The sequence below is a fragment of the Rattus rattus genome, chromosome 15 (assembly GCF_011064425.1).
Source record: "Rattus rattus isolate New Zealand chromosome 15, Rrattus_CSIRO_v1, whole genome shotgun sequence".
Lineage (NCBI taxonomy): Eukaryota > Metazoa > Chordata > Mammalia > Rodentia > Muridae > Rattus > Rattus rattus.
Window position 1 is genome coordinate 22,971,636 of NC_046168.1, and position 16,523 is coordinate 22,988,158.

The 16,523-nt window shown below is 44.5% G+C and overlaps 1 protein-coding gene across 1 annotated transcript in view; it reads left to right on the forward strand.

Annotated features, from left to right (window-relative positions):
* Positions 1-16,287, forward strand: part of B4galt6 (beta-1,4-galactosyltransferase 6) — a 59,427-nt gene extending 43,140 nt beyond the window's left edge. Inside the window, exons 4-9 of the mRNA XM_032886262.1 lie at positions 157-281; positions 5,475-5,591; positions 13,521-13,708; positions 14,969-15,091; positions 15,273-15,374; positions 15,758-16,287. Coding sequence (XP_032742153.1) covers positions 157-281; positions 5,475-5,591; positions 13,521-13,708; positions 14,969-15,091; positions 15,273-15,374; positions 15,758-15,905 — 803 coding nt within the window. The 3' untranslated portion in view covers positions 15,906-16,287. The remainder of the gene's footprint in view (positions 1-156; positions 282-5,474; positions 5,592-13,520; positions 13,709-14,968; positions 15,092-15,272; positions 15,375-15,757) is intronic.
* The last annotated feature ends 236 nt before the right edge of the window (positions 16,288-16,523 follow it).

A 16,523-nucleotide genomic window follows, 5' to 3' on the forward strand; every position in this document is an offset into this window, starting at 1 on the left:
AAAGGAGGTGCTATTCGCTAACTACATGGTGACGACAGGAGTAACCCAGACCGTGCATCACTCTGTTACTGACGTTGATCCTTCATGCAGTTTGAGGCTAAATAAATAAATAAATAAATAGCTGGAAAACAGTTCCTTATGTGTTTTGACTTGCAGGGGGATTCCTCAGTGTCAATGTGAGTGAAATCAGTTTTGATGAAGTCCATCAGCTCTTCTCCAAGGACTCAGAGATTGAGCCAGGAGGCCACTGGAGACCCAAGGACTGCAAGCCCAGATGGAAGGTGAGACAGTTCTCCTCACGGCGATGTGACAGTGACTGAGCATTTGGGGACAAGCATGCGCTTGGTTCAAAGTGGAAGCATTCGAATGTATGCATTCACTGCCCCGCAGCCCGTGCTGTTAGTTTGAAGGCTGCAAATGCATTTGTGCATGCACAGGGTGTGTGCGCATGCTCTCCGGGCCTCGGAGCTGTCGGTAAAGAAATAAGACAGAGACTGGATTTCTCTTCGGAGCCATCTGTCTCCTGCAGGCGTCTCCACCAGTTTCTGGAACTGAGAACTCAAGGGAGGATTCTAATGTCTTTATTTTCAGTTGGGTCCAGCACTGGGCCAGCAGGGGCTTCTCAGAGACCGCGGTCGAACTTGAAAGAGAGGCTTTGAGCTCTTTGCTTGGCTTAAGGCTGAGCATAGGTGTTTCACACGTCAGAATTCTGTTTAGTGCTTTGTTTGAAAAACCGTGAGGGAGTATGTCAGCCTCTTAGTAGGACAAACAAACCAACAAACCAACAGCAGCTGCAGCAAAGGAAACAGGTTGGCCGTTGTTCTCAGCACTGTGAAACGGATCCTGGATGAACATTGTGTAATGGTGCTATGTTTGAGCCAGGCTGGCACTGTCCACTCTCAGTGAGAACCAGGAGTCATTATATCCAGTGTACGTCCTCAAGGGCTGTGATGTGACTTCAGCCTGGAAGTAGTCCTTTTAGAAAGTACCAGTGTCCTTCTAACATACTTGTGTGTTTGTCCAGATTAAAAGTAGATATTCCCAGTTAAAATGATTTAATTAAGGAAAGAAAAACCTTTCCCATGTGTGCCTGGCCACTTGGGTTTTAGATAATTCCACATGTAGTCAAGTTGACAACCATCACAATGAGATATATGTGGGTTTTAGTTTTAGGCTGAAGGTCCTTCAGAGGTGAGCTATCCTTGCCAAGTTCAATTCCAACCCCACCCACCCCGCCTTTGCGTGCATGCATGACTGTAACAACGCCCATTCGAATGCCATGCAAGTCTGAGAGAAGGAAGCAGTTAGACACGTGCTCCTTGAGGCTCTCCTTCCCTGTTTTTTATTTAAGCCCCGAGTCAGTCTGTACTGCCGTCTTCCAATATTAGAGATTCTAGAGCTCTGTGGGTATTCCAGATACCACAGGTTTGAGAGGAAGGTTCTCCACGGGCCCGGCATCTTTTGGGGCAGGCTGTCTTCCACATGGGAATCACGGAGGGACAGATTGGTGCTTTTCAGGCGGTCACCTCCCATGTTGGCTTTCCATGAAGGGTTCGCCTGAGGTCCTGAGTCACTGCTCTGACACCTGCAGGCTCAGGCGTGATGATGCTGTCCTGATTAGAGGCTTGAACTTCCTCATGTCACCCGGGGTCCTCGGGGATGGGTCTTAGCCACCTGTGTCAACCTGCAAGAGCTGTTAAGGCACAACATGCCAATTCTTGAGCAAAGTCATCAGACCTGACCCTAGTAGAGGAAACAGATAAGAACTGCCCCCTCCCTTCTTTATGGAAATGAGGAAGAAGAGGAAGGGTGAAATACAACACCCCAGGAGATGAGAATTCAGTAGCTCATGCTTGTTTCCATCTAGTTCAGTGGCAGCAGCTAGCTGGGCTCTAAACCAGCCTGGTCTAAAGCCCTGCCTTGCTAGGGCATGTAGGTGGTGTGTGATTCAGAGCATGAGAGGGGAGTATATACACATCATACACACAAAAATAAATACATTTTAAATCCAAATTATAGGGACTGGAGAGATGACTTAGTAATTAAGAATTGTTGCTGTTCGTGCAGAGGACCTGAGTTCCATTCCAATACCCAGTTTCGGAGGCTCACAGCCACCTGTAACAGCGTGCTGGCTGGGCAAAGTCTGTGTGGCAGACATTTTCTTGATTGTCTTTTCATAGTGTACTTACGAGGCAGTAAGGGAGGGTGGAAGGTATACAACCGGTTCAGAATGATCGTTGGTTCCGAAATGGGAAGTGAGTGAGTGGTGTAAGTGTTCCTGAACAAAGGGTGGTGAGGAAGGACTTGGGAAGATAAAGCGTTGTTTCCGAATATAGTGACCAAATGTCCTCCATGGTGCATCCAGAAGAGAGGGGCTCCGGCAAGTCCACACATCCGGAAGACGTGCTGATGACCCCACAGGACACTGTGCTTTCTTTCTGCACAACAAATTACAAACTATTAAGAATATCCTTCTATGGGCTGGAGAGATGGCTCGGTGGTTAAGAGCACTGACTGCTCTTCCAGAGGTCCCGAGTTCAAATCCCAGCAAGCTACTGTGTGCTTATATATAATAAATGAATAAATTTTTAAAAAGAAATGCATTTTAAAAAAAGAGTATGGTTCCATAGATACAAAGGGAATGCCAAGTGAATTTTAAAGATTTATTACACACACACACACACACACACACACACACACACACACACAAACACAGAGGAGGGGGGAGGGAGGGAGGGAGAGGGAGAGAGAATGAGTGTGTACACTTTAGGCCTGTCACTTAAAATGTGGATTGACCTTGTGTGTTTTTCTGTATGCTCGTGTTTTCCTTCTGGCTCTGCTCCTGATATAACGGCTCTGAGGCTCAAATAGATTTGCAGATGCCTAGGCCATACGCTTTGGCTGTTCCCCAGCTAGTTCATAAGTTAATCATCGGGTTGCTCTCTTCTAAGGTCTGCCACGTGGCTGGTTACTTGGTCCTCGGTTTTTTGCTGCTGTCTCCATCAGTGTCTGGGGCCAATCTCTGACCTGTCTCTATCCCAGCATTCTTCTCTCTCTTTGCTGGATATCTCACCTTCTAATTTCCTATCTAAACTCATTGGTCAATCAATTTTTTATTGACAGGTGAATACTTTTTATACAACACACAAGAGATTATCTCTACACGATAGCATCTCATTGTAATTTGGACATGCATTTGCTATTAAAATTTTATTTGTGGAGGTTGGGGATTTAGCTCAGTGGTAGAGCGCTTGCCTAGCAAGCGCAAGGCCCTGGTTTCGGTCCCCAGCTCCGAAAAAAAAAAATATTTGCCAGAATGCTTTCTTATTTTCTTACTAAGATAAAAGACAAACAAATAAACAAACAAACAGCAGGGGACTGGAGAGATGGCTCAGCCGTTAAGAGCACTGATTGCTCTTCCAGAGGTCCTGAGTTCAGTTCCCAGCAACCCATTACAACCATCTGTAATGGGATTCAGTGCCCTCTTCTGCTGTGTCTGAGGACAGCAACAGTGTACTCATATTTTATACATAAAATAAAAATAAAGTCTAAAAAAAAAAACTAAAACAAATAAAAGCCAAAGAAACAGTAACAAACAAACCAAACCCTACACCAGCTCTTGGTGTTTTCAGACCACTTAAAACTTCTCTACTTCTCTGAGGATCTCACGGCATTAAGGACTGTAACTCGGTACTTTCCAGTCCTTGTATAGTCAGCTTCGCAACCTAATTGTATTTAATTCATGGGGGGGAGGGGGTGGCAATCTTTAATCCAGACTGCCTTCTCTGCTTAAATGTCTATTTCTTTTTCTTTAAATATTTATTTTCTTCAATCTATTTCTTTAAATATTTATTTTCATCTGTGCGTGTGTCTACGCGTCTGTGTGTTTGTATGTCCGATGCCCTCAGAGGCCAGAGAAGGAAGTCAGATCCCTGGGAACAGGAGTTGCAGGTGACTGTGAACCACTTATGCTGGGTACTCAGGTCCTCTGCATGGGGAGCAAGCACTTTTGACCACCAAGCCATCTCTCCAGTCATTATAATTTGGTTCTGGGAGTTTTTATTTATTTTTGTGTATATGAGGAGTAGCATGTGTGCTGTGACCTGTGGGGAGGGGTCTGGCTTGTCAGGCAATTTCCCCGAGTCATCTCCCCTGCTCTATCTGTAATTTCTCTTAACTGCTTTGGAGAGCCTTTGTATTATGTCGTAGGTAGGCAGCTTGTAGCCAGAGGCAAAGCCAAGAGGGGCAGATTTTTCTACAGTTCCACTGCTAGACCCTGGGCATGGAGGTAGCACTCACTAACTGCCCTCCAACCCTCGTATCTACTGTGACCCCACACCCTGTGAGCTGGTTGGCTGCAGATCGAGTTAGGAAATCCTCAAATGTGCCAACCATCAGAAGCCCACAGCAAGTTCCTGCTTGGCACCTTCTGTGAGTATCAAGTGGGGAGCAGGGTAGGAGTCTTGGATGCATCGTGCACATAGATCCCCAAGAGCTAAGAGGTATCTTCTGGGGCAAGTCACACAGGTCTCAGGGGAAGAGAGTCATGGTGGTGCCCAGGACTTAGCAAATGTGAAAGCATCAATGGGAATGCCAGCCTCTTAGCATGGTCTCTGTCCTAGCTGTCACGTCGGTCAAGGAAGGAGAAGTGTGGTCTTCTAATCCCGGTACCTTCTTCTCTTTTTAAGTAAACCCTCGATAACTCAGCTTGTCCCTTTTGTAATTCTGGTAATAGACTTGTCTTCTTCTCCCTGGTGTTGGGGGACTGAATCCAGGACCTACACACGCTAAGCATGCGTTTCACCTTTGACTACGCCCCTACCTCCGTTGATGACTTTTGTGGTTGTTGGCAATACCTAATGTCGCATCCCGATTTCACAAGTAGAATGAGCCCCAGGGCTTAGCATTCTCAGTCAGTGTTTCTGGTCTAGATTAAAAATGTCAACAAACGCCAGGTTCTTTCAAAGCCCAGACTATGGAGTGGTACAGATACTGTAGTAACCTTTTTTATATGTGAAAATTCGGTGATGTTTGGAATTCGTGTATAGAAAGTTTACTGTGCTGATTTCCGGTTATATTAGCAAGCTAACAATAAGGCCAATTGAACTCAGACTCAGGAAGTAAATTAGAGGACACTGGAGCTTTGAGAAGGTCAGAATCAAAGGTCTGGCCTTTGATTTGTTTGGATCCTAAGAAGTTAAGGATGGGGTGGAGGGTCATGGGGATGATGAGGGGTGGAGGATGGGGCTTAGGGTGGGTTGGGGAGGGTGGCTTTGTGAGTGATATTTAAGAATTGTTCAGAGGTCATCTGTCTTTCCTACCTTCACAAGACCAAGCCTGTGTGTGTCTGATAAGACTGTCAGAAGGGTAATGACTTAAAGGCTGGTGTCCAAGGCCCAGCTGTTGTACGCACTTGTAGGCTTTGCTGCAACAGTACCTTACATGTGCTGCAGGGGTTCTGTTTTGTTTTGAAGGTGGCAGTTCTCATCCCCTTCCGTAACCGCCATGAACACCTCCCGATCTTTTTCCTGCACCTGATCCCGATGCTCCAGAAACAGAGGCTGGAATTTGCCTTTTATGTCATCGAACAGGTGAGGAGAGTTTTCAGAGCGGCAGTAAATATTCTAGAACCTCACCAATAGAATCAAACGAGATCACTGGAATGGAAATTTGTTTGTTTGTTTTTTTTAATATTGCAATTTGGTCAAATGAATTGAGCAATGATTATGCTTGATGTTGAGATGATAGTATTATATTGATGGCTTTATATGTTTGCCTTAATTTGCGTTTCACTGCTGTGATGTGACCCCATGGGTACAGCCACTCTTATAAAGGAAAACATTTAGCTGGGGCTGGCTTCCGGTTTCAGAGGTCTAATCTATCACTACAGTCATGGTGATACAGTACTGGAGAAGGAGCGGAGAGTTCAACGTGTCGATCAATAAGCAGCAGAAGGAGACCGTGCCGCACCAAGTATTCAAACTTGGGGGTCCATTCCTATTGAACCCACCACACATACGATTGTGTTGTCAAATTGTTTTGTAAGTACCCGTGGCTTCCTCTGCAGAAGTAAATGCTGAGCTTGTAACATTGATCCACTTCTGCCTTTCATATATATGTGAGCTTGTATTGTTCTTAACCTGTGCGAAGGGCAGTTTACTAGGGGGTACTGCTTTCTATTAACGTTAGCTACTTGGAAGTATTTGGTCCTATGCAACTGTCTGGGACTCATGATGGTGCAACTTGGAATGCCATCCCTGCCCTATCCTATCTGAATTATGGAGGTACTCACTGTGTGAAAGCCCTCAGACACACCCACTGTGTTTTCATTTCTGACCTCTGAATTTCAATGCATAAAGCATAGGATAAAGATCTTTATTGTTTTTTTTCAAGGTAAGTATTGATAGTCTTGATGGGGTATTTCTGTCTGGAAGGGTTGCTGACTAGCCTTGAAAGTTAATATTGCCTTGACATTATTAGGTAATTAGAGGTTCTTGACTAGAGCCAGGTAGTAATCCTTGAAAAGAGAAATGGTACCTGATGGACATCTTCTGTTCTAATGTCATGGTTTGCTATTTTCGGAATTATTGTTTCTTGGGAGCAGAGCTGTATCTGGTGTAGACATACATAGCTTGTCAGCCACACGTAGGCTGATTTCAGTGATAGAACACTATCCCTTTCACAGTAGGGACCAGCTCGGTAAGTAAATGCTCATCCAATGACGGACAGACAGGCCAAAATAAATTACATAAGAGAATCAATCTGTAATGCCCAGGATCCCTTCCATATGGGAGTCTAGAGTTCCTTCAGAACAAGAGATAAACAGGAAGTGAGTAGAATTAGTAAATACATGTTGAGTGGCTACTATGCGAGCTGGCATGGTCTACATAGACTTGAAGTAACTTTGCCTTTGTTTAAAGACCACGATCGTAAGTGTAATGAAATAATGTAGTTGCTTCATTATATTCTCTTAAGTGGAAAGTGCTGTGTCAGAAACCTAACGTAGTCTAAGACCCCTTGAAAAGAGAGCTCTCTACTGCCTTCTGTCTCTCCTACTGCGACCTCAGCTGTAGGCGCTGTATTTTGTCCTAATGCACACCATCCGCATCATTTCTGTGGCTGTGATAAATACCCTGACAAAAGGCTGAGGGGAAAGAACTTACTTCACCCCACAATCCCAGCTTGTAGTCTGTTACGGCAGGGACTTAGACTAGTTGTCATGTCCTCAGCCAGGAGCAGAGACACAAGGGCTTACGTGCTCACCTGCTTGCGGGCTTGCTTGGCTTAGCTTCCCTTCTCCACTCATGCAGTTCCAGACAGGCAGGAAACGGGAGCACTCACAGTGACTGACTCCACGCACATCCATTAACTTAATTATCCCCAGGGACAGTTCCGTGGGCCAACCCAATCTAGACAGTCCCTCCTCGAGATTCTATTCCCAGGTGACCATAGGTTGGGTCAAGTTGACAATCAAATCTGACCAGCCTCCCGGCTGTTCCAGTCACAGAGCTCTTTCCCACGTTTCCGGTTAATGGGTCTGTAGTCTCACTGCATCTTTCATTTCTCTTACTGATAAATTGATCTTTTAAATGTCTTTGCTGTTCATTCGATTCGGAAGACTCTGTTTAGTCTTTTTATGATATTTTAATTGAGGTGTCTTTGGTTGGGTTGAAGAATGTTTTTGTATGCTCACGGTAGGTAATTGGTGAGTCACGCTTGGCAAGTGTTTATCTACAGACTGTGGGCTGCCCTTTCATTTTGGCGGTGTTTGTTTTCCCCCCTTCAGTGCTGGGATTAAACCCAGAGCCTCTCCCACCCGCCCCCGCTATACAGTCCATACAGGGTTTTATTGAAAAGCAAAGGTTTTAATTGTGATAAAGTCCTATTTATTGATTTTTTTATTTCATAGTACCTGCTTCTTGTTTTGCAGCTGAGGATGGTTTTCAGATACTTTCAGAGTATTTTTCTCCAGAGCATTTGTGGTTTTTGACTCTGATATTTAGGCTAGTCCCTCTGGTGTGAGGTAAGGAAGAGGGGTTGGTGTTGGTGTTGTTTTGTTTTTCTCTTGGCTTTGGGTTTCAGCTATTTCCTCATATTTTATCACCATTTATCAATTAGGTAATCTTTTCCTCATCAGCCCTTTTGTTGGAACTGAGTTCCCATACAGAAATATACATACATGGAACATGTGTGTAAATCTATTCCTGGTCTTTCAGTCCAGCTCCATTAAATCTACTTGTCTGTTTCTGTAAGACACTTTTTTGGGGATTTCACCCTCCATTTTTTTTAGTAAAATATGCAACAAAATGAATAATGGCCAAAGTGTGGCCTAACTTGTATTACTAAAGACTGCTTTTTTCTCTCTCTCTCTTTCTTTCTTTCTTTCTTTCTTTCTTTCTTTCTTTCTTTCTTTCTTTCTTTCTTTCTTTCTCCTTCCTTCCTTCCTTCCTTCCTTCCTTCCTTCCTTCCTTCCTTCCTTCCTCCTTTTCTCCCTCCTTCCCCCTTCTGTCCCTCCCTCCCTCTCTCCCTTTCCTTCCTTCCTTTTGTAGCAATGACTCAGATTTTTACTGAAGACTGAAGAATATCCAATTGGAAGTTTTTCTTCTGTGGTTCATTCTGAATCTTTTAAAAACCTTCTCAGCTTTTTGTATGTGCCTTACTCCCTCCCTTAGAACAATGCCCGCTCACCCCACATTGAGAGCATCTCACTGTGTGGCCCGCCTGGCCCAGCCGGTGTTCAGTATACAGAGCAGACTGGCCTTGAATTCACAGAGGCTTTACCTCCCAAGGGCCAGCATTAAAGGCCTGGGTGATGAGGCCTGACCTAAGTGTGTGCACTTTTTTTTTTTTTTTTTCCGGGGCGGGGGCCTGACCCCGGGGCCTTGCCTTTGTTAGCCAAGGGCTCTCCCACTGGGCTAAATCCCCAACCCAGTGTGCACTTTTCAACACGGCAACTTATCCTGTAAAAAAAACTAACCTTTTTAAAAAATGGTGACAAGTCGGAACTTTAAGCCACCTTCATGGTGGCTGTAGTTAGGGGTTTGCGTTGGTTTCGGGAACCGTGAGTTTTTGTTTCTGCGTCTCGTTCACCCATAACGCGCAGAGGTGAGCTAACACTGCACTCTCAGAGGCACGCAGTCTGGAGTTCAGTGGATTGGATGTGCATGGGATGAGGCCAGAGCAGCCGAGATCTGCATTTTAACTCTCAAGTCTGTTAGGTCTGAATGCCAGCCTTGATCGAGCAGCAACACACGTTTGATAGCTGCGGCTGTTTTCACCTTGGTGAGTTAGAAGAGTCACTTCCCTGCTGGGCGAGCGTCCAGAGGTTCAGCACAACTGAAGAGCTCCCAGAAAGCTGGGGTATCCAAGAGTGTGCATGGCTTTGCCTCCTCTCTAAGACGAAATGTGAGACAAAGTTCTGTTGTTACCCCGTAAGGACAGAGACGAGGAAGGCAGTGGAGCTAAAGGGTGCCCAGCACGGCAGATGCTGTTTAGATCTTTCATGTAGAACACAGCTGAGACAAGAAAGAAGTTAAATCCTGGCTAGCCGATCGAGCACAGAGACGGGCTTGAACACTGAGCTGCCTATGTTCAGTCACAGGACAGCCGAGTGCCTCATTCATGCTGCATCCATGCTGGTATTGCTAGGTGACCGACACTCATATCCTACAGTGTAGCCTCCAGAGAAGCTGTAGGGGAAGCCTGGGCTGTCGTGGGGTCTAAAGACAGGAGTCAGCTTAGGGTTTCTCAGGTCTTTACCCTGCCTGTCTTTTTAAGAACAGCAAGGGATCCCTGTACTCCTTCATTGATGACAAGGCACACACAGTGACTTCACCAGAGAGACGCTTTAGACGCAGAAGGAAGTCCAACCTAGACATCTGCAAAGGCCAAGACAGGCCACTGCCTTATCGCTTGTGCAGCCCACGTCCCTTCACTCAATAAATCATTACAAAAAAGCGATCAGAGCGGAACGTCGGTGCGTGTGAAATGTGGTTTCTGCAGTGAATAAACCAGGGCTCCTTTTTGTTGCTGTGGCAAAATGCCTTGGCAGAATGAGACTTAGGAAAGAAGGGATTTGTTTTAGCTCACAGCTCAAGATTATAGTCCGTCATCCCAAGGAAGTCAAGGCAGGAACTTGATGTAGTCAGTCACCTCCTGCCCACGGTCAAGAGCAGAGAGAGAGGAACATTCATGCCCACCTCCTCTTTCACCTTCTACTCCCTTATATAGTCAGGACCCAAAGCCAGGGAATGATGCTGCCCACAGTGGGCTTGGTTTTACCATGTTAATCAATACAAGGAAGATCTTTCACAGGCATGCTGACAGACCAGCCTGACCTCTAGACAACCCTTCATTGATACTCCCCATCATACCAACTAAAGCCCCTTATTCTTCTGAAAGAGAGCGGTAGTAAATTGTCATGTGATGTGCAGGCTCAGTCTAGAAAACACGATGGGCTGGCTCTATGTAGAGAAGAAGACATAAGTGAGACCAGAATGAGAGAGAACACTTAACTTCCATAATCATCCTCAAAGGAGATGATAATGGCTTGGGTTCCAGTGGTCCAGGACATTGTGAACAGTGGCTGGGTTGGGTTTTAATTAGAGTGAAATTATTTACTCATACAGTGGTAAGTAGCTTGAGAGGTAGGGAGCGCTCCTTGGCTTTTATTCTCAAGCATGAATAGGCAGCCCCAGAGCTCCAGGTTTTAAAGAAAATGAATAGTCAAGCCAGGTAGCAGAGAGAACAAAGAAGACAGAGTCAGCAGAAACTCACAGTCAGGATCCACAGAGCTAAGGGAAAAAATAAAAGTATTTCTGACAGGAAAATGGTTTATCATTATGAAAGAGCGATCAGAGCAGAACGTCAGTGCGTGTGAAAATGTGGCCGCTGAAAGCTTTTGAAAGAATAGCTGGAGGCAAAATAACATCTAAAGCAGAACCAAAATGTCAGAAAGCAGAGGCCACGAGCATCACTGTCCTCCGAGAGGCCCATGGGATAGCACCATCCTCTGAAACTGGACCTCACTTGCCCTGGTGAGGCTCTGCTCTGCTCCCAGAAGAATTCTGTTTCTGTCGATGACGTGGTCAGCATCATAAGTGTTGCTGGCCTTTGTCATTTCTGTTCCTTTTTTCTATCGCTAGGGATCTAGCATGGCCACTGAGCTACACGTCCCATCTATGGAGGTCACTGAGTTTTACTGCAGTTTTTAATACATTAAAGTGTAACTGATACACACATTCATCAGAGTTCTAGAAGAACCACAGCAGAAACGTTTTTTAGGAGTGGGGAGAGAAGGAGCTAAAGAAGAAACTATAAGGAAAAATTCCAAAGCTTGATGGGGTAGTTCATGCCTTTAATCCTAGCCCTTAGAAGGCAGAGGCAAGTGGGTTTCTGAGTTCAAGGACAGCCTGGTCTGTAGAATGAGTTCAGGACAGCAAGAGCCACACAGGGAAATCCTGTCTCAGAAAAAAAGCATATGTCTTTAGGTGAGAGGCATCCTCCCTGGTGCCCATGTGACCAGAGCACATAGCCACTATAAAGCATAGTATTTGTCAATTTTAGAATAAAAATAAAAAAGAAAAGATATTTAAATAGACTATAGAAAACAATGACAAGAATCAGGAATGTATGAACTATCCTGCCATTGCAAGTAGCTAGAAGCCTGACTTCCGGATTCTAAAATAAGAAAGGTACAATGCCCCAGAACTTTCTTTCTACTCATGGTATCAGTCTGGGGTAGATGGTGGCATGTTCAGTCATTCGTGATGAAACACAGACACACAGACATACAGACACACACACACACACACACACACACACACACACTTTTCAAAGAACCTTCTGAAAGACAGATATGAGGGCATGAAACAGAGTCCTGGGTGATAGTCGCGTGGCTAGCCCACGAAGACAATGGGAATTGAGCTGAGGAGAAAAGGAACTGAGAGAGGATTTGAAATTTCTATAGTTACATCAGTTACTAAAGGGCTAGGCTATATTATTGGCCTTTCTAGTTATACAGAAAACCAATTATCTCCTTGATGAAGAAAAAAAATCAATTCAGTCAGCACTGAGGAAAAATTTACACAGTATCCATAATAACATTACCATTTGTCTTCCTTTGCATCTTTTCTATTTCACTACAAAAACCAGTGTGCTTTCTGCAACCCATGCACCACACCGAGTAACATCTCTCACGACGCCACACGCTGGTGTTGGCCACACTGCACGACTCCTCCACTTCTGCCACAGTCCTTTTTCCTGTGTTTCTGGGGATGATTTTGTAACAATTGTTAAGGCATTTGTAAATGTCCTTAATTTTCTTTAGATGCCAAACCAAACTTTGCTCTTTCGTGTAGACAGGATCATCACTGAATAAAGAAAATGGTTACAATATAGGAACTCGGGTTTTATGTAGTAACTTCCTGTATTGTGTCAGTTTAAAATGTTCTTGTCTTATCAGAAGCAGAATAGAGTGTAACAAAAGAAACCATTGTCCACGCACTGTAATGTAACATAGTTACACTAGGAAGGGGGCTGGCTGTGTGTTGTCTAAAATGTTCTTGGTGTACTGTAAACATCAAGACTTTGATGTCCTTCAGAGTACGTCTGTCCTTCCTGGAAGATGCCCCGCTTTATTATATAGGAGCGTGTCAGCCTGTGGGTCGCCTTCAGTTTCCTGCCTTAAGTTTCTCCCCATCCCCCATGTTAGGGATCAAACCCAGGGCTCTAAGCATGCTGGGTAAATGTTCTCATCACTGAGCTGCATCCCCTTCCTCCTGTCTTAATAAAAATTGTTTTTATTACTTAAAGTGGGTGCACGCAATGAGCGCAGGTGCCCTAGGAGAAGGAGTCACAGATGCTGTGAGCTCTGTGATACGGGTGCGGGAAATACACTCGGTTCCACTGTAAGAGCGGACGGGGCTCTTGAGGGGGCTGCTGAAAATTGACACAGCAGGGAAGTACAGAATTACTTACTTTCAGTGCTTCTGTGTGTTCTTTGGTATAGCATCTCTACTATCTTATCTTTAGATTTTGGTCACACATAGTCTGCGATCCGGCATATTTGACGTGAAGCAGAAATACAAGTTGGCGTGTTCATGGCACGTGCATTGCCCCGGTTGAGTAGATAGCCACCGCTATTCTCTTTTCTTCTGTCACCAAAGGGGTCATGAGTAGATTTAAACAGTATGCAGTCATGCGCCCCATAACAACATCACCAGTCAGTGGCATCACCCGGATAAAATGGCAGCACCCAAAGTGTATCACCAATGGTACAGCAGCCACAGTTGTGTGTGTGACTCTGGGATGTCTCTACATCAATCAGTCCCTCACCCCTCAAAATGCACCCTCAACTGGGAAGTGGCGCCTGGCTGCGTTCCATACGCTTCTGACTTGTTTCTTTCGTTAACGAGACGTAATCATTATTACTTAACCGTGATACAGCAAATTAAGAAGCGATAGGAAAGCCTCACGTGACCGAGTCTGAGTACATTTCTGCTTTTCTCTGTTCTGTGGAGACCGGCACACAACCATTCAATCGTGCCATGCTCTTTAACGTGGGTTTCAAAGAGGCCATGAAGGACAGAGCCTGGGACTGTGTGATCTTCCACGACGTGGATCATCTGCCTGAAAATGATCGGAACTATTACGGATGCGGGGAGATGCCGCGGCACTTTGCAGCGAAGCTGGACAAGTACATGTACATGTGAGTAGCTCGCCCCTCTCCGTCCTAAGTGGCGTGTGCTTGCAGCAGCCTGCGGGGCGTCCGTCTGAGACGGCTCAGTGGACGGAGGAGCCTCATCAGTATCATCCCCCGCTCCACTGTGTCCTAGGGAGCCGGGGCGGGACTGGTTTGTCCATTGGCGATTATACAAGGGTTGCGTGGGGGAGAAAACTGGCTCCTGTAGTAAGCACATGGATTTAAATCTGGGTTTTCACCCTTGGGTCTTGCTTAGCCACTCAAGGTTACTTTCCTTTTCCTCGGACAATAGAGCCCAGCCGTGGGCGGCTTTCTTGGATCACACATCCTAATCCTACCAGGCTAGCTCTTCCTGCTTCCCCACCCCTTAGAGACTGAAGACAACTCCCAAAAGGTGACCTCGGACAGTATCCCTTCCTCAGGCCCACACACAAATAAATAGATACAGCGAGCATTTAAAATGTTTCAAAGCTTGACCTGCTCCTTGGGATTTGAGTTAGAGGGAATAGGGAAAATAAAACCTAAAAATATTTTTCTAAGTGCTAGTGTTTTAAAAATAAATTATATTTGGGGCCGGTAAGATGGCTCAGCGGGCAAAAGTGTTTGTAAGCCGGCCCGGCAACCTGAATTTGATCTCTAGAACCCATGTGGTAGATGAGGGAACTGATGCCCACAAGAGGTCCTCTGACACCACACCCACTTCCCAATAAGTGCTCCATGGCACCCCCTCCCCACAATAAATGTGTGAAAAAATGTTTTAAAAGTGTATATTAAATATCCATGAGTGTTTGGTTAGTTTAATCCAAGCAGGTAAAGTAATTTTAGAAATAGAAATTCATTTCAAAGCTAAATGTGTTTCTTTCTGGTTTATATTTACGATGTTCTGAGTAACTAATAACACACTTATAGATAGTTAATATTTCTAAATGTTTTCAGCTTAGCGACATTTAGCACTGCATTGGCAGTTATTAGTATGTTTAAGCCTGTTTTTTTGTGAGAATATTATCCACGTTTTGAACACTGGAACTTGAGTCAGAAAAGTACTACTAAATTTCAGTTGACACACATGTTTTGATTTTACATTTGATTTAAGCACTTGCTTTGATAGCCTATAAAAATGTTTCATTTTTCAGTTCACATTCTCCAGAATCCTTTTATTTTTTTTAAATCAGCTTGTTTTTTTTTAAAAATAGAAGTACATGTTATAGCGTCTGAGGGGTGGGCCGTGTGTGATTGACCAGCCCAGTGGGTGTTCTCTTTTTCCAGTCTTCCTTATAAGGAGTTCTTTGGTGGCGTGAGTGGCCTGACAGTGGAGCAGTTTAGGAAGATCAATGGTTTTCCCAATGCCTTCTGGGGATGGGGAGGAGAGGATGACGACCTTTGGAACAGGTATGTTGAGCTCAGCACAAGTAGCTTGATAACTCAGCTTCCAAATTCTGTAATGGGTAAATCACACCTCTCCTAAGAAAGGAGACTTTGGGTTGGGGAGTTTTGGAAGTTCCCAGATGTGTTTTTGTGGTAACCCATTTCGTTCTGAAATTCATTTAATCCATTTCATGTTACCCTGCAGAGTTCACTACTCTGGATACAATGTAACCCGGCCAGAGGGGGACTTGGGAAAATACACATCTATTCCCCATCACCATCGAGGGGAAGTACAATTTTTAGGACGGTGAGTGAAGTGCTATCCTGAGATCTTCAGGGCTTCAAAATGAATGTGCTGCGTGGGCTTTTGTTTGGTTTGGGTGTTTAAGGGAAGGAACTTTTTTTCATGATCGAAGGTCTCTGGCAAATGTGTTTTTGGGTTGCAGTTATAGGGTTTGTCTCTGTGTATATGTGTGGGGTTTTCTGTGTGCTTTTGTGTCTTGTGTGTGTGTGTAATCTAAGTTGCAAAAGTAAAAAATTCTCTCCTTGTTTAGGGTAATCTGTTTCTGACTAGTAAAAGTCTAATTTAAAATAATGGCTTAGATAATTTAGAGTATGCTTTTATTAAAAGAATGACTCAGAATATATTTTCCTCTTCTCAACACATTCGCTGCTGTTTTTTTTCCTTAGGTATAAATTACTTCGCTATTCTAAGGAGCGTCAGTTCATTGATGGATTGAACAATTTATTATACACACCCAAAATACTGGTTGACAGGCTGTATACCAATATATCTGTAAACCTCATGCCGGAGTTAGCACCAGTTGAAGACTATTAAAAAGAAGTCATTCTCGTGGTGGGGTAGACCACAGCGCTGAATCATGAACTTGGCTTGGAATGCACTCACCGTGGACGTTAGAGATTGGTGTGTATCTCAGTGTCCCAGTCTGTAAAAAGAACCAGCAGTCCTTAATGTTTACAGCGTGGGCTCCATCCGTCACACTCCCCACCCTCCTCCCTGCTGGGAGCACCTCCCATGGCGAGCACTGTCGAGATACAAACCCATTGCTTGGGATTGGAAGTGAAGAAAACTCCCTACACAGAGAAGATTTTTTTTATACCGAAATCTATAATTTAATTCAAGAGAATGCTTTTATTTCCGTTCAAACATATTTTGTACATATGTGATGTAAATTAAATATGTTCAAATTGTTGGAAAATAAGATGTCATAATTTTGCATGTAATTGGTTATGCCTTCATTGGACTTTTATAGACATTTTTTTATTTGCATGGGGGAAAAAACTGTAAATTTATGTCGCCAGACAAAGGTTAAGCCTTGTGTGAAATGAAGGGACTGTCAGCGACGGACAAAGATAATACCGTAACTGTTTCGTTGACCTGGAGTTCAGCTTTAGGCCTTCAGCCTCATGGGAGGAAGCACAGTCCTCTGAGGGC